Here is a 19,101-nt window from a genome sequence, read left to right on the forward strand (position 1 = left end):
GAAGAAGTGGAACACAGAGAGAGAGAGAGAGATTTACATGCCTTGAGCTCAGTGGATGAAAGACAGGATATAAATACAATGAATAACAGTGATGATGACGATGATAATAACGTTTCAACCGATAAAATGTGCAAGTAAAACCGAAGACAGCTGTTTTTTTTAAACAACAACAACAACATTGGGCAGGGCCAGAAACAGATGGAAGCAAGCCATTCCCTTCATCTCCTCACTTAGCAGGTAACTTGGGAAGAGAGTATTGCTCTTTCAGCACTCTACCAATCACTTGCTGAGGGCTTCTGAAAATAGACTGAGAGACCTTGGCAGTAAACTGTCCATTCCAGGTCTCAAAGCATTTTACAGGGTTTTTAAAAAATTAAAATATAATTAATATCAGAAGTGCTTTAAAATGAATTTGCCTGTTAGAAATGTGTTGGATGAAGATCTAAAAATAGGTTTCTTTGAGAAACTTGACACTTGGCAAGCAAGTACAGCCATGATAGATTAATAGCCTCAGGTCGTTTAGAGAGCCAGACATTTATTGAAGATATTTGGCTTTGAGGTGCAGATGCTATTTCAATATTGTCTTGAAAATGCATAATTATTATTATATATAAACAAAGGACAATATTCATTAACCAGTGTTAATTTTAAAGAACATATTTCATATGATTTTTATTTTTATTTTTTAAAATCGGGATTACTAATGTTTACACTGTTGAAAAAAATTACAGGGACCCAATACAATTTTTCATAACTTAAAGGAGTATGTTTCAGCTGCTACAAACAGAGGAAGCCTAGTTTTCAAACAGGTTTTTAGTTTCATTGATATTTTTATCCAAGAAGCTCAAAGGACTACACGTTTTTTCAGCTATTCCATTTTATCCTCACAACAGCCCTGTGAGGATAGACATGTGAGTGGGTGACCATAACTATCCCAAGATCACTAAGATTGAGGTTTTAACCAGTTCTATTTGGATATAAACAGCTACTCACAGAGATGAAGAGAGGAGGTTGCCCCCAACACTTTGGGAACAGTTACCACAATTGTGGTAATTTTGGGGTGTGAGAGGGTGCCAGAGTATTCAACCATAGAATGTTGGTGAGACCGTGAACCAGAGCTGGTCAGAGGACTCTATCACAAAGAAACTACAAATCCCAATACTATGGAGCTGCATTTTTTAAAAAAAACTGGAAGATATTATAAAGGAAATGGAGACATGGTTTGGACATTGGAGCAATTTTTGCAGTTTGGGTGGTGGTATTGATTTTGCTAGCAGTGCAAGATAACATAATGGGAAACAGACAATCTCTGGGAGCTATATGCAGCACATGGCCTCCATCTTGCTTGCCTCTGCTCTAAATATATGTCACACTGATTCTCAAAGGCCTTAACAATTTACCATGGAACTTTTAATAAATAAATTTTGTGCAACCCCTTCATATCAATATGACTGTAAGGAGTGCATTCTAAGTCTCATGCATTCCCACAACACTCCGCCACAAGAGTACTCTGAGATGCTTGAAGTCATTGCTGTCTGACTTCTGGAAGGAAGACAGTCTGCTGGATGTAACAGGTTGTCTGTGCATACCATCGCCTTGGGCTAGAGCAGTGGACAAATTTGATAGCCTCTGGATTGGTTTGGAGGTTCTCAATCCAAAAAAATATAAACAAAACTGTGCAGCCAGAGTTTTTGAAAGCTCTTGCCATTATTATGGAGTACTCCCTAAATGCTGGAAACATCTGGTATTTGCTCAGACAGAAAAACAAGTTCCAGGTTGAAAAGCCAGCTGCATGTAGTAAGATAAGGTATGCACCAATCCACATGAGATTAACTCCTGCTAGAAATTCCTGCATCAGGCAATTGTAGAGGACAAATTTTCATTTTTCTGCTTACACTTGGCAGTGCAAACCTAAGTGCACAAGGAATGTCATTATATCTAGCCGAACCATTGGTACAATTAACCTAGTACTCTCTATTCAGACTGAAAGTCTTCCCTAGAATCTCAAGCATGTACTTATGAACTTTGCCCCTTCCTTCTGCAAAATATGCCCATGCTATACATTATTAACTTATTTTCAGCTGTGTAATAAAAAAAGAATAAATTATATATGTAACTGCACTTCTTGTCTGATTATGAAGCACACATATTCAGTACTATGAATGGAGCATGTTCAAAGGGAAACACTTAGAACATGATGAAAGAGAGTTGAGGATTCTACCATAGTTCCATCTTTTACCTAGACAAATAATTCAATAAATAGATAATGTGAACCTATCCTAAACAAGGTCCTTTTGAAGTAACCCTTAAGCCATGGTTTTGGTTAGTATGATTTTTAAAAATCCTGTTTTACTGAATTCTCTCTCTGTCTCTCTCTCTCTCTCTCTCTCTCTCTTTTGCAGCGGAGGGGAAGAAAAACAAAATAAGCAGCAGGGTCTTCGCATCATGCAAGACACATACACATCTATTTACATGGAGAACTGTGAAAGCCAAAAATAGTTTCAGCTGATACAGTAATAGTTCATTCAATGCTAGGTCACTTTGCCAACTGAGCACCTAAAGGGGGCTGGCAAGGTGAAGAGCAGAAATAATGGCTGAAGAAGGAGTGAAGTACTATGGGGAGAAATGGATGTGATTTGACCCTCTGCTATGTGGACACTTGTAAGTAAACATTCCCTATATGAACGACAACTATTTCAGCAGGTACAATGAGTATAGAAAACCTTGAGTCACTTTGGAATAGCCTCCCAGTAACAATTTTCTGTCACTTCAGGACCTCCTGACCTGAGAAGACGTTAACTTCCTCCGTACATGATGGCCCACCAGGCAGTTGACAAACCTGAAACAGTAGAGTTCTTGATCACGTGAAAGACACACAGAGATGCCTTTTCCCTTTAGATCTCATTTTCCATATGCATAAAGAAATGGAGAGGGTAAGGTTATTCAGCTCTCCCTGCTCACGTCTGTACTTTATAGAACACATACTGTAGGTGTACCTACTGTGCCACACAGAACAGGCTTCCAGGTCACTCTGACTTAATTCCAAGAGTGCTAAGGATGTGAGATGAGAGGAGCCACCTCAGATTAATAGAGTGGCAAATAAGTGATTTAAAAAAACAGAAGGTTTATTTTAGATTTGTGTACTGGTAAGTTTTTGTTTAAAGGTATACAGTAAATTAAACTAAAATCTGAAGGCAACCATATCGAGCCTACATTTATAGTCCATTAAAATGGAATAAATAGTAATCATAACATGGTGAAAATACTGCTATAGTCAAGAATTATAAATCTGATACAACAGGTCAAATACTGCATTACTTGATAGATGACACATCCAGAATACCTTTTAAATGCTGTGTAAACTATCCAAATACTGCAATCTGTTCAGTACTGAAGAAGTTATATTCCCTACAAGCAAATAAGGGTATTTCCTTTTCCCATTCTTGAAAGTAACTACTCTGCCAAGTAACCTCTAAAGAGTCTGTAAACAAAGACATATAAGCCTGCACATTGGCTACAGTGAAGAGTTCTAGATGTTTAGCTTTGTTCTCTTTCTGGGATTCAGGAAGCCCATGTAGGAGAAAGGAAGAGAACTGGAACAAAAACAACCACGGATTAAACAAATACTGTTCAGTGTTCAAATTCATGTGCACATTGCTACAGTTTCACCACTGAGGAAAAACAGTCAGGACTGCTGTGAGTTTTAAGAAAGGTTGTGTAATGGGTTGTGTGTATGTACGAGAGAGAGAGAGGGAGGGAGGGAGGGAGGGAGGGAGAGGGAGAGAGAACACACACGTGTGTGTATGATATTATTATCACACAAAGCAAAAGCACGCAAAGTGTGCTGCTTATACATCACCCCACGGTGCTTAAAGTACTCTCTGGGCCAAACAGCCCGAAAAACCCACAACAACCATTCTCTCTGGTCAGTTTACAATTTAATTATGCACGCTACAAATTGCCCCCACAATGAGTTGGGCACTCAGTTTACCAACCTCAGAAGGATGGATAGTTCTGTCAACCTTGAGCCAGCTACCTGAACTGGCTGGGATTTAATTAAGGTCATGAACAGAAACTTGACTACAGTACTGCAGTTTAAACACTGCTAAACAAGGCTCCTATCACCGAATGTGTACATGCTGTATTAACTTATAAAGCAACATCCTTCTGTGATTAGGTCAATTAAATATTATGTGCCATATTTAGTAAATATGTTTAAACGCTACTCAGAAATAAAGTTTAAACCAATTGTTAGAACAAGTTTCTTACTGTATAATTGGACTGCCATTCTCCACCTTCAGTAATGGGCGATGACAAGTATCAGATGGGATCTAATTCAACTGATTAAGCCATACACAAAGGCTTAAGAAATTTAAGCATACCACTAACTCATGATTTATTTATTTCTATTTGCAACCTCCTATCTATAGAGTGGGTCTGAGAGTCAGCATGTTGTACTGGATATAGATAGACAAAGAACATGGAGATGCATGTTCAAATCTCCACTGAGCACAAAGCTCACTGAGTGACCTTGAGCTGGCCCTTATTGTTTAAGCTAACCTTCCTCACAAAGTTGTCATGAAAATAAAAATGAGGATGGGGGCAGCCATACACACTAACCTGAATTCACTACAGGAAAGGCAAGATAAACACAGCAAGTAAATAATTAACAACAATGGCCTGAATTCAGTTTTGTAAACCCAATGAATAAATGGGATTTTTGTTAGCATTGACCCACCTTTCAACAGTTCACTTAATGGGTCCAAGTCCAGTTGTGACTATCAACTGGATTTAGGCCAATATCTTTAAAACATTGAAATAAATGCAAGAGCTATGTGCTCACAACCAACTCACAGATACTTCTGAATCCTGCTTTCCTTGTCTGAATTAATAAGACATCTCAAAGAAGCAATAATCAGATGGACTATGAGCTAGTGAAGAAGGTTTTATGTCTACTATTATAGGGTTACAACCACATATGTAAAGAGCAAATAGAATATGTCGCTTTTCACTTGAACGACTCTAAAGCTGCTCACAAGCCATACAAACAAGGTGTCCTCCTGAAAGCTCCTGCCATGCAGGAAATTACAAATTAAAGTTCTAGGAACTTTCATGTCTACCTTAATACACAAATGCCTTGCCCTACATCACCCAGCTCTCGCTATGAAATCTAATTAACTGAATCAATGGAAGGCAAACATGAATTTTACCCTCTTTCCACAAAGTTCCACGGTGACAGAATTAATCACCCACTGGCATGAAGAGAAGAAAGATTAAGTCAGGCAAAGTGAGTAGAGGCTAAGGAGGAGATTTTAAGGACCAAATGAGATGATAAATTAAGTGCCTGACTTAAGTACATGCATACAGGTTTTCCCCAATGCTATCCCTCTGATGTGGTCCTGTACTTCCTCTCCTAAAGTTGACGCTGGTGTCACCCATACAATTACTTCATCATGACTGTGGTTCTATGACTAAAGACGCCAAGGAATTTCAAGACAGATCAAAAATACAACCTGCTGTACAGACAGAGATTAATTACAAAGACAGTTTTACTGAGATCACTCATTAACTCAAGCAGGATTTACATATAAGTTGAGAAGCCAATTTTTATGCTTCTCTCTGTTTCAGAAAAGTCCCAAGAACAATGCCAGCAGAGTGATAACATGAGCTCCCAATTCAGCAAAAACTGGATCAACAAGTTGTAAAAGATTCCCAAAACTCTTTGCCAACAACATACTCCCAGGAACAAATAGCTACACCCATGCAATGCAGTTATGAAATAGCTTCCACTACCAGAAGTCAAGGCAGCAGGGTGGATTTGATTTACATTTTAAATTTTTTTACAATTTAAGTCAATTTGATTTTTTAAAAAATCACTGAATTTTTTCTTACCCTGCTAGGCAGCAATTCTAGCTTTTTTGGGGGGGGGATAAGGAGGATGATTTTTTGTGTGTGTTCACTAGTGAAAGTTGGACCATAAAGAAAGCTGACCACCAAAGAATTGATGCTTTTGAATTCTGGTGCTGGAGGAGACTCTTGAGAGTCCCCTGGACTGCAAGGAGAGCAAACCTATCCATTCTAAAGGAAATCAACCCTGAGTGCGCAGTGGAAGCACAGATCATTAAGCTCAGGCGCCAATACTTTGGCCATCTCATGAGAAGAGAAGACTCCCTGGAAAAGACCCTGATGTTAGGAAAGTGTGAAGGCAAGAGGAGAGGGGGACAATAGAGGATGAGGTGGTTGGACAGTGTCACCGAAGCTACCAAAATGAAGCTTCCAGAGTTAGACTGGGGTCCAGGAGCACCCCAGGCTGCGGACCCTGTCCCTTAGGGGGAGTGTAACCCCATTCAGGGCAGGGAAATGGCCCTCCAGCCTGTCCGGCCAAGCACCCACTAACAGCACTTCTTTCTTGCCTGGACTGAGTTTCAATTTATTAACCCTCATCCAGTCCATTATAAGGTCCAGACACAAGTTCAGCACAGAAACTGCCTCACCTGGACTAGTAGAAAATGAGAGGTAGAGCTGAGTATTGTTAGCATATTGCTGACTCCTCAGCCCAAACCTCCTGATGACCTCTCCCAGCGGTTTCATGTAGATGTTAAACAGCATGGGGGACAGTATCGAGCCCTGAGGAATCCCATGACATCAACGCCATGGGACAGGGCAACTGTCCCCCAGCACCATCCTCTGGACACGGTCAGCCAGGAAGGAACGGAACCACCATAAAGCAGTGCCCCCAACTCTCAACCCGGCCAGCCTATCCAAGAGGACATCATGGTCGACGGGGTCGAAAGTTGCTGGGAAGTCCAGGAGTATCAACAGGGTCACATTCCTCTTGTCTCTCTCCTGGCAAAGGTCATTGTACAGGGCGACCAAGGCAATCTCCGTACCAAAACCCGGCCTGAAACGCAACTGAAATAGATCCAGAAAATCCGTTTCATCCAGCAGCGCCTGGAGTTGCCCGGCCACAACCCGCTCCAACACTTTGCCCAAATAAGGGAGGTTCACCACTGGTTGGTAGTTAAGCACCAGCCTTTTTCAGGAGTGGCCAAATTACCGCCTCTTTCAAGGTGGTAGGGACCACTCCCTCTCTCAAAGAGGTGTTCACGGTCTCCTGGACCCAAATGTGAACCCCCCTGGCAGATCTTCCAATTAGCCAAGATGGGCAAGGGTCAAGTGGAGTGGTGGTAGAATGGACAGATCCAAATACTATCAGTCCACATCCTCAGGTCTCAACAATTGAAACTCATCCATTAATATTTGACCTAAGCACAGCACACTGGACACTTCCTCCGATTTTGCAGGAAAGGTGGAGTCCAACCCACTGCGAATCTGAGCGATTTTTCCGTCAAAATGAATGGCAAACTCGGATTTCCAGGTTGAAGGAGATCCCGGACCACCCGAGACAGCTCTGCTGGACGACATTCTGAGGAAGCAATATGGCTGAAGAAATATTGCCATGAAATAGGTCCGAAAATGGGCTCTAAGTCGTGTCCAATCGGACTCCCAGCAGGACTTCCTCTACCTGTGCTTCAGCTGTCTCCCCTCTAGCTACATCGCCCGCAGTTCAGAAGTATACCAAGGAGCTGTCTGGGCTCTGTGTGCAGGGAGAGGGCACTTAGGTGCAATCGTGTCAACCACCCAGGTCATCTCCCTATTCCATAGGGTGACCCGAGCTTTAACAAGAGCACCAACCATATCAGACGGATAATCCCCTAGAGCATTCAGGAAACCATCTGGATCCATTAGTCTCTGAGGGCGGATCATCTTAATAGATCCCCCACCCTTGCAGCGGGAAGAAGAAGCTAATAGACTAAACTTGACTAGGAAGTGGTCTGACCATGACAATGGGGTCATAACCAGCCCCTCCACTTCCAAACCACCATCTTCCAGTCCCATTGAGAAAACCAGGTCCAAGGTATGGCCCTTCTCATGTGTCGGGCTGATGACACATTGAGAAGTCCTATAGTTGTCATGACAGCCATGAAGTCCTGAGCCACCCCAGTCAAGGCAGCCTTAGCATGGATGTTGAGGTCCCCCAACACCAACAGCCTGGGAGTCATCAACACCAGGTCCGAGACTACCTCCGTCAGCTCAGGCAGGGAGACTGTTGGTGGGCCGCAGGGTGGGCGGTACACCAACAGAATCCCTAATCTGTCTCACAAGCCCAACACACAATACAGTCCCTCAAGACCTCCTCTCAAAGGGATAGGAAGCCTGGTCAAGGAGATAGAACTTCTACAGACTATAGCAATTTCCCCTCCCTGAGACATTGGTGCTGGACCGAGTACCTAGGCGGACACAGCTGGGAGAGGGGGACACCACCCTCCTCTCCCACCCAGGTCTCAGTAATGCATGCCAGGTCAGCACCCTCGTCCAGAATTACATCATGGATGAGGGCAGTCTTATTTTGTACTGACCTGACATTCATCAACAGCACCGTGTGGCTCGAGGGTTTGCTGATATGGTCACCTGATACCATCTGGTTGGGGGTAGGACTAAAAGAGGGGATAGATGTAAAATATCTAAGCTCTCTTCTCCTACATGGGCATGTTCTACCCCCACTGCCATTCCCTCCCCTACCCAGCACCACCTCAATGGCTGCCCCCTCCAATGCTATCCCCCTTCCTGTTCCCTCAGATCCACTGTGGGTCTCTATGTAACCTGATGGCAATAAATAATAACAATTAAAAACAACAATACACCTTTCTAAAGCCCCTTCTCCCCTCCAAGCCAGGTGGCGGATGTTGAGGATGGGGTGGCGCAGCCTGAGGCAGCAAGGGCCCAGTCCTGCAAGGCCAAGGGAGTACAGGCCAAACTCCCCCAGGAAGGCTGGCCACCGACAGCAGCCAGCCACACTATCTCTCACCCAGTGCCTGAGGGATGGCAGATGACAAAAAAGACTCCCAAGCAGGAATACTTGTTGACAACAATACGAGTTTTAATTCAAAATTCCTGAAGAGCACCAGGATGGAGAAGGCTTGAATTCTTTGCAGCAAACATTGTATATTCCCTTCCAGGTGTGTGATTTTCATATTTTTTGGACTACAAATACCACAATTCATCATTTTCCTAGGCTAGGGGGTCTATCCAAGCTCCATGCTCCAGTCCAAGTACTAGTTGGGATCCTTCTTTCTGAACAGGAAGCTAGGCCTAGCTCAGGCTTTTCCCTTAGAAAACCCACATTTAGATATCTGTAATCTGTTTTGTCTGTCACACCAAGCTCCTAGAATGGAGAATTGTGGAGTTTATAGTCCAAAATCTGAAAATCCCATCCCTATTCCCTTCCAAATCACTGGAAAAAGACACCACAGTAAACGAACATTTTAAAAGACTCTGGAAAAGCTGGGACTACAGCTTCATATAAAATGTCACCAACCAGTTATAGGCACTAGAAAAATAGCAACTCTGGAAAGAACCAAAAAGTTCCTGCAATCCTCCCTTAACTTTCCAGAAAGCCTCTTAAAATCAGATTTATCCCATGAGTACCTAAAAAGCAAAGGACCACAGTGACATTTCAACATGATTTGTACTCACCGGTAAACATTTTTGTAACAGCTTTGCTCTGCTTCCGAGCAGAGCACAAGAGCAGCAACCATGGAGGAAAAAATTCATAGTGGCTTGCCAGAAGCTCAGCGATGGTTCCAGATAAGCCCGAAGAGGTCTGGTCACTTTCTGAAATGTTACAACCTTCATCTACTGAATCTACGAGGAGGAAGAGACTTTGCTGGGGGGGCTTGGCTCCCAGAAGGGGGAGCAGAATGCACCTGTAAGAGAAGAAGGCAGAGGGGATATGTATAAGCACATTTATTCTTTCTCTGTTTGTAATTACAGTATATTTGATACATACACAAACCAAAGCTTCCATGTACATTGGCAAAGTAATGCTTCCTGTGTTGCCACTGACTCTCTAGATCAGTGGTTCCCGAATTTGGGTCCCCCGGATGTTCTTGGACTGTAACACCCAGAAATCCTGGCCAGCACAGCAAGTGGCGAAGGCTTCTGGAATTGCAGTCTAAGAACATCTGGGAACCACAGTTTGAGAACCACTGCCCTAGATATTACAGCTGCCACAATCCCTTACCACTAGTCATGCTTACCAAGCTTATGGGAGTTGCAGTCAAAAATATCTGGGGAGGCCAAATATTTCTTACTTCCACTGTGTACACTAAAATAGAGAATGGCAAGCAACTCTTTTCCTGCAATTGTTAGATGTTCTGGCTAACTTCCCATAACTGTAATGTTTGCTTTATCCCTTTAATATGAATAAAATTAGAGGTCCAAGTGGCAGAGATAACAGCATGCATATATACATTATGTTTGCACTGTTCCCTAAACATTGCACCATCAATATGAACCACACACACACACACACACACACACACACACACACACACACACACACAAATGTATACAATGTTCAACAGAAGCATTATCAGTATGATGTGCAAGCAAAATTCCTCTTGCAGTTTTATTTATCTTCGGCAAGTCTCTTAGAAACTTCCTGCACAAGATCTACCAGAAGGAACCAGAAAATCAGAGAACCCGATTGCTCCTTTTGGGTGCTCTCACTGATCTTCTTGACTGGGTGCATGAAATACAAATGATGGATGTCTCCCATCATAAGATAATCCATCATGGTTTTTGTTTGTAGATACTGCAAACAGCATCAACTGCTAAATTTATTTCATGTCCAGTTTGTACACACCTTTAAGGAACAAGTCCAAGGCCGCAGTAAGTTGACACTTTTTCATTTCCCATGTGGAGGGGGCCTTGTCTGCTTAGTCCTGCCTGGGAGACAAGTAGCCGTCTCCATCTAAGGTGAAGGGAAGGGAAGGGAAGGGAAGGGAAAGGGGTGGCTAGAAGGGGGGGGAGAGAAAGCCAAGGAGGAGGAGGAGGAAGCAGGGCTCCTGCTGCCTTCTAAGGTGAGAGGATTGGTCATGTGAAGCCATAGGATGCCATGGAGCACATCAAATCTGATCTGAATGCCAACACTGAAGTACAGAGCTGCAGGAACTGGTAAAGAAGCTGGAGAAGCAGAACAAGCAGGTTCAAATTCACAGTGCTATTGGGGGCACCAGGCAGCAGCCTGAAAAGGCTCCTTAGTAGGATTAGCAGCGGAGGTTCAGGTGTTTACATGTCACTGCTGCTCCTGACTCTGCCACTATCGTTGGTTGTAGCCCCCATCGCCCCTTTCTTGTTGTCTCTGGATCTCTGGAACAGCCTGCCGCCTCAATTTTAGGACTGGACCAAGATGGCCTCTCCCAAGTGAGGAGAACAGAGGCAGCGGTGGCAGCTTGGCCACAGCAGAGGCTGCAGAAGCAAGGAGAGCTGGAGAGGACAGGATGGGATGGTGAGAAGTAGGGAGGGGTGGAGATAGTGTTATGCAACGTAATGGTGGTGAGGTCACAGGTTACTTGGCTATTATAAAAGGGGATTGTGACTTGAAAAATGTTGGGAAACACCACTCCAAATACTCCACTAATCAATATTTCAGGAAAAATGAATAAATTCTAATTGGTATAGAATAACACAAAACTTGTTACTCATTAAGTTTCCAAAAAGTGGCATTATCTCTCATTACCCTATAAGATGTTGTTCAGTTCTAGTTGTCATTAACTCTGGCTCTTGGCTGTGATGGCTGGAGCTGATGGAGAGTCAGCTCATCCACTTCTGTCTTTTGGTACAGACTAATGACCATGGAGTTGGCATTGTAGTCAGGCCCAGAATTTTGGTCAAGACCCCTGTTCTGAGGACTGCTGCTGGATGCAGTGGAGTGATTGTTTGCTTAGACTGCTAGGATGGTGGTAGATTGTGTTCAGCTGCTCTTTTGTTTAGCTTGACAGCATAGGTTTTGTTTTACTTCCATAAAATTTTTACTTCACTGTTTTTAAAAATGTGTAATGCCGCCCAGAGTAGACCTTTGGTTTGGATGGGCAGGGTAGAAGTCAAATGAATGAATGAATGAATGAATGAATGAATGAATGAATGAATGAATGAATGAATGAATGAATGAATAGACAAGCATGTTATAGGGAGCATGGTTACTTGCAACATGGCCCTTCCAAGGTCTGGAATCTCTGGATGAAATGTCTCATGATGATAAACTTGGAAAAGCCCTTCTGAATATAGCAATAACCATCAGATAAAGATGATTAATTGAAACATATTAGATCTGAAAATATACAACAAATAAAAACTCAGAGGCTGAGCAGGCATGTATGATTAGAGTTTAAGGATTGAATCCTAAACATGCTTTGATATACCATTAAATAAATCCAACTGAACTCCACTGTTTTCACTGCTTATTTAACCAATACAAAATTTCTTCATTATCTAAACTTTCAGTTCATCTAAATTCACTCTCTTAGTACATAATTAAAACCAAGAACAGGGAATAAAAAAAAATATTATAATATAAATTTCTAATTTCTCAACATATCTGTTGGTCTGACTGAAAATGTAATACTACATTCTTAACCAAAGGGAAGTCATCAACATAACTTGCATTTGTATCATACCAAACAAGTTATTCACTAACCACTTTCAGTAATGCAACCCCATCAATGGACCACATGAGTGAAGGATCCAATCCAATGTTACCGTGTCATTTTCTATTAGTAACTGTTTACTGTTTCTTGCACAAGGACTTCCTCTTCAAGAATCCATATTTTTCTAGCTACCCACTTTCTCTCAGGATCACAAAAGTAACCATTTTTTTCCAAGTCCAAAATGGGGGACCAGTTTGGAAAGGTGCTGCCCTTCACATACTGTATTATTGGATTACAACATCCATGAACCCTCCTCCATGGTGATGCTGGCAAAAAGCTGTAATTCAATGGCAGTTATTTCAGGGAGTTTGCAATTTTAAATGTTGTATTCTTTTTGGGTAGCTCAGTGGTTTAAGCATCTGACTGTGGAGTCAGAGGTTGGGAATCTGATTCCCCACTGTGCCTCCTTGACAGGGGTTGGACTTGATGATCCATAGGATTCCTTACAACTCTGCAGCTCTAAGATTAATACGACTAATCTGTCAACAAAGTTGCACAAAAGAGAACTAGAATTCATGGCTGGCAAAGTGTTATCACCTTGCTTCTTCTGCCCTAAACACTCAACAACACTGTATTTTGACTGAGATTTAAAAAAAAACAAATTAAGTTTCCATTAAAAAAGGATGTTGTTATAAAAGCATTCAGCCATCATCAACTCTCCAAGGTTAAAGTGTTATGCATTACAGCAAGAGAAATCACACAGTAAAGCAAATGCTTTAAAGGCTTTACTTCAGTACATCCAGCAAAATGTTTTCTAATTCCCAAATGCACTGCGACCTCAGGCATATTCGGAAGGTTCTTCAGTAGGGTAAGTGTTCTTGCAATGTAATAGTCTAGGCTAGAAAATAATCCTATCTGCAAAAAAACAAAAAACTCAAAAGGAAAAAAAGTCACCCTTCTTGCAAAATAAAATGACCTGTAGCTCTCCATCTTGTCCTTATCATCTAAATGCTTCATATCTCCAAAACAGTAACAGTTCTCTTGACAGAATAGCTATTAGGAAATAGCCATGATCCCCACACAGAACAACCTTATATACCATCAAAACAAATTACATGTGCAAGTAGGGAAAGGATCTGTAGAGAGAAAATGGATTGAAGGCTTAGTGTACCTAATATCATTATGTCCACAAAACACCATCCAAAATACAGATCATGTGCTGAAAATCTACAGTACTTGCAACAGCTACTCTTTGAATACTGACTTCTACGGTGCCAGCTGGAACCTACCATGGTTGCTAGAGTGGAAGACACAGCAGTCCATAGCAGATAGAGCCAGGATGATAGGAACAGCCAAGGATAAATTGAGCACTGAACTGTATCTGCTATGCTAACCCATCCTAACCAAATCCAGTTTTTTTGGCAGCAACTAACACAACCACAGCAGGGATAATTGTGACAACAAAGGACATAAAGTTCCTTGGAACAGTTAGCTCACTTGGTTCTGTGATAACACCTCTCCTCGAAAAGGTGTGTGATCACACTACCTTCTTTCACAACTGCCCTAACCTTCCATTTATACACAAGACTCTTGAACTGGCCCTTGAGATTTTTGCCCTGGAAAAAGCAAAGTATTAATGCACAGTAAAATTCAGTGCCCTTCAAGGTTGCAATTATATACAAATTTCTGAAGAATAAGAACCATCGTACCAAAAAAGAAGAAAAAGACAGAAAGAGAAAAAGCATGAAATTTCTGTTCTGATGGATATGTATAAAATCACAATACGACAATATAACATTTAGTAAGATAAGCATAATTTAATAATTCCTTGCGCAAATCTCCCCAATATCCCAACAAAACCAAAGAGATGCTCAGTGTCCATAACTGTTGGAAAGGGAAAATATGGATAATGGAAAAGACACAAGCGATGCTGTGTTATCTTGGATAAATGTCTATTTGGATTGCTGGAACTTTGTACAACAGCAATTTGTCCTCCCTGCAATAGGCTGTCAATTATTAACAATGGAAATGATGGAAAGAAACCAAATACAAGCCGGGACAAAGGCAATCTGCAAACAACGAAGTTGCTTGACAACACCTTAACATGACCAGTCCCTGTCATTCTCTATTTAGAACAATGAGAAACATTCTAGTTGCTGCAATCAGTTCCTGTTGTTGTTCCCCAGCTTTCTTCAAAAGCAGCCCCATGCAGAGCACGTTACAGTAATTTAACCCTGCCAAGATCAAGGCTTATGGCACTATGGTTACGCCAATTTTCTTTAGATAAGGCTACAGATACTGAAGCTGCTTAAAAAGCATTTGTGACTACTGATGCTACCCGCTGGATTGAACATACAAAGAGAGAACATAATAAATAAGAAGCTGAAACCTGACTATCTCTCAAACACATACACAATCAATCAAGGTATCCACTAAAGGTCACTTAATATTCTGTCTGTCCTTTCAACATCAACTGAAATTGCTGTTTTATGACAGAAGCAGATAAGGAGTTCATTCCAATACTCCCACAGACTGCAGGGCATTATCAAGCAACACAGCTGGTTGTTCTTCCATTGTGCACAAGTGGAAGGTACTTTCATTGCTTCGCTGTCTGAATAGCTCAATGGGTTAGGCATTTGATTGTGGAGCCAGACGTGGAAAGTTTGACACCCCCCCCCGTGCCTCCAGTCTGTGTGATCCTGAGCAAATTGCACAGTCTCAGGATGGGCAGAATTGACTTGATGGCGCATGATTATTATTATTACTGTTGACTTTGAAGTAGCAATAGCCATCCAACTTGTTTGGCATTTTTTTCTTTCTTTCCAATTTTAAAGCATTATTCAGTGGCTAGGTAGAGGAAAGATCCATACAAGGTAGAAACATGAGAGAAGTTGAAGTAGGGCATTCGTTACTACTTTGTCTTCCAGAAAGACACTCGGAACATTCTGAGAGTGCCAGGACAGCTGAGAGGACTCTGACCATGTGCAGCTATCACACGTGCTCAAAACAGTCTTCAAAGGCAGAAAAGGACAGGCTAAACAAAGAAGCTCCGGGAAAGAACCTCTGAGCCTGAAAAATCAGGAAACAAGTCATAGCAGTATACAGAAGCAGCATGCATGATTAAAACATTTTATTCCATTTTTGAAGGAGGATTCAGAGCCTCCTGCAGGGCACTGCTCCACTTTATCTGGTGGAATGGCCATGTGTCCTACTTTACAATGCATAGATATTTGAAGGGCTGCCAGAGGACAGTACTCTTTGAAGAGATCTATCTAACCATGCAAGAGTTCCATCTTCAAGCTAAAGAACTGCAAAGCTTCTGCAGGAGCCATCAACAGTTCTACCACCATATGAACAGAAGGTTGGACTAGGCAAACAGTAGCTCTCAAACTCTGCAAATGTCGCTATTGGGCTAATTTACCTACTTGACCCCACTGCTATTCATATGTAGGAAGCTGCCTTATGCCAACTCAAAAAACATACCGCATGAAGTTTAGTATTGTTCATGCCAATGGTTCTCAGGCTTTGGCCCTGTTCAGGACTTCAGCTTCCAGTTTCTCACTGAGAGTTCTGAAATCTGAAGTTCAAAACAATGGCAGCTGGTGCCCATTGTGTTTGGTGGGGAAAAAAAGGCCAGTAGTTAATGGTCAGTACAGCCAGGGCTTAGAACTCACTCCTACTACCCTCTTTTTCCCCTTCTCTACTTTCTTTCACAGACTCACATGGAGGCATGGATTTGAGAAATAGAGGAAAACAGTTGGCGCCTTGGCTCTCCATTTCTACTAAAAAAGGCAGGCAGTGGCAGGTTATCTGGGCACAGTGGTGGGACATAACTCAATATCCCCTAGTTGTCACTGGTCCAAAGCAGAAGAAGGAACAAAGGATAAGCAAGAATCACTGATGGGTTCTGCATCAGTATTCATTATTCGTTGGCTCTCCAAAGGTTTTAGGAAGGGGGTCTTCCAGCCCCAGATGAACAAATAAGGAACTGATCCTGGGACCCGTTACATATGTGTGTTGCACCATTATGGTACAACCTTTTGCTACATGTTTCACTGTCTGAATTATACAGTACTGGCATATGCTTCTGCGTGACAGCAGCCATTTTAGGTAGTCTATAATATTATCTTCCCAAATACTAAACTTCCAAAGATTAATTCAGAAGTCCAGAAAAAATGACCTTGTATTTGCTCAACTACATCTACCCAGCCAGCTTCTGAATAACCTGAATTCATAATTCATTTCAGTGCTAAGGACAATCCCCTGTAAAAAGGTCATAAAGATCTTGCAGAATCAGCTGCTGGATATTTTAAGCTTTAAAGTTGTACAGATCTTCTTGCACCCCTTATTTCTTTTTGTGAATCTATGTTACACACAAAAAGTAATGGGCTAGATAAATCTTGAAGATAATTTTGTGCGATAAAGAGGGCATATAGTTCTACAGCAATGAAAGGGTTTCCCTTGGTAGATATAAAAGGAAGATGCAGACATGGAGGAGTACACAGAAAGGATTCAAGAAAGGTCACAATAATTTTTTTTTCTAAAAGGCTTGAAGGAACAATACGATTTACTAGGATGTGCACTTCTTTCTGCATGTAAAAACAGCTCCTCACATCCTTGATGTACTTTCAATGAAGCTAGTTTTCCTATATCATTAATGCAATGTGCATTGATTAGTACTCCCAAATGAAGATGCCTGGAGCCACTGAGGAAGTGCACAAAGCCTGGAAGGTTCAAGTTGAGACTTTGCTGTTATTCTTTGAAATTCTTTATCCCTACTAAAAATGCCATGCCTGACATTCCTAGCTTCCTCTACAGTTACACCAATCTGATGGCTCAGTTGTGTTATGATTCACCAGGATCTTTCCACTGCTTTTGTAGCATCATCTCCTCACTGCTGGAAATCCGGATACAAAATGATTTAGCTCCTCAACTACAAGACTGTACACTGAGTATTACTGGATTACATTCCACTTGTCTTACTCAGCTCCAGAAAGTCATCCCATTCATTTTCCATAATTTCATAGAGTCTCTTTATATTAATGATTTATTTTTTACAACTGGGTCTCCAAATTTCATCATTATCTTTCTACCTCCCTTCCCAAGATCACTGACAGATATAATAAAACAGCCCTAAGGATTGATAGTTTCTTCACTTAAAACATGTACAGCTAAGATATACTTACAGTAATAAAAATACTTAGGAAAAAAGTTTTAAAAACATATGATTCAGAGGGCTGAATCCAACTGTTAGTCTCAGCAAGAACAGACACACTGAATGACTGGGATTTACTAAGCCAACATATACCGTATTTTTCGCTCCATAAGACGCTCCGGAACTTAAGACGCACCTAATTTTTAGAGGAGGGAAACTGGAAAAAAATATTCTGAACCAAATATTGTAATAAAATATTTAATAAACTATAACAGAATAACATTTGAACCATGTAAAGTGAACAGCATTCAACAGTGGCATTAAGAACCATTACCACTGTCATTAATAAATGGAGAGATTTAAAGCTTTGTGTACTCTAGTTTTCTGGAAACCCCAAGAACTCACCATCACTAGAGTCAGAATTTAGGAAGCTCATTTGCTCACAATCACTGACATCACTTTCTTCGCTGTCTTCATATAAGATATCGTCCTCAGTTCCATCTAAGGCATTGCTAATGCCACATTTTTTGAATGACTGTACAACAATCTCCTCCTTCACTGAGTCCCAAGATGTTTTCACCCATTCACAAACTTTTCTTAAGCAGGTACAATGAAGATTACTGAATAAATAATAAGAGAGAGTCCCTTTAGTCAAAATAAGTGATTAAAAGCACTTGCTCATAGTACATTCTATAGTCTAGCTGTTAATAGTCTTGATGGAAATGGGTTTTCAGAAAAAAACACAAAGATAAATCAAATATCTCTGTGCCTCTTTTCTCAAGTAATAAAGAGCTTTGAAAGGTTACTTTTGTGGACCATCACAGCTCGAATCACTCATCCAGCATGATCAGTAGTGATGCTATCTAGAGGATTCTAAGAGCTGCAGTCCAAAAATACAACTTTTCAAAACTCAGCTCTATCATTGCACACTCCCTTTTTTGACAGTAGCAGTCCATGCAAACACAGAATAGATACGTTTCATGAAATGAACACGCTAAAGACTGTGAATGGAGGTAAATAGATGTCATCAACCCCATAGTATGCAGGCTTTGGGCTCAGATCGTCTGCAACACAGGTAGAATGAATCATAGAAGAATGGACTTGGAAGGGGCCCTATAAAGCCATCAAGCCCAATCCCCTGCTCAATGCAGGAATCCAAATCAAAGTATACAGATTTTCTCTTAAAGGCCTCCAATGTTGGGAGTGCTCTTCACTGGTTCCATTGTTGTACTGCTCTAAGAGTTAGTATGTTTTCTCCTAATATTCAACTAAAATCCAGCTCCCTGTAACTTGAGCCCATTATTATGTGTCCTGCACTCTGAGATGATCGAGAACAGATTCCGTCCCTCCTCTGTGTGACAACTGATAGCAATTTGAAAACTGCTATAATACCTCCCCTCAGTCTTCTTTTCTCAAGGCTAAACATGTCCAGTTCTTTCAGACATTCTTCACAGG

General features: G+C 41.4%; 1 protein-coding gene across 2 annotated transcripts in view; it reads right to left on the reverse strand.

Moving 5' to 3' along the window:
- ANKRD50 (ankyrin repeat domain 50) overlaps positions 1 to 19,101 on the reverse strand; it is a 62,822-nt gene that overhangs the window by 20,856 nt on the left and 22,865 nt on the right. For both annotated transcript variants that reach the window (XM_073001669.2, XM_078376698.1), the window contains one exon: positions 9,538 to 9,767. In XM_073001669.2, coding sequence (XP_072857770.2) covers positions 9,538 to 9,547 — 10 coding nt within the window. In that variant the 5' untranslated portion in view covers positions 9,548 to 9,767. The remainder of the gene's footprint in view (positions 1 to 9,537; positions 9,768 to 19,101) is intronic.

The sequence above is a fragment of the Pogona vitticeps genome, chromosome 5 (genome assembly GCF_051106095.1).
Source record: "Pogona vitticeps strain Pit_001003342236 chromosome 5, PviZW2.1, whole genome shotgun sequence".
Taxonomy (NCBI): Eukaryota; Metazoa; Chordata; class Lepidosauria; order Squamata; family Agamidae; genus Pogona; species Pogona vitticeps.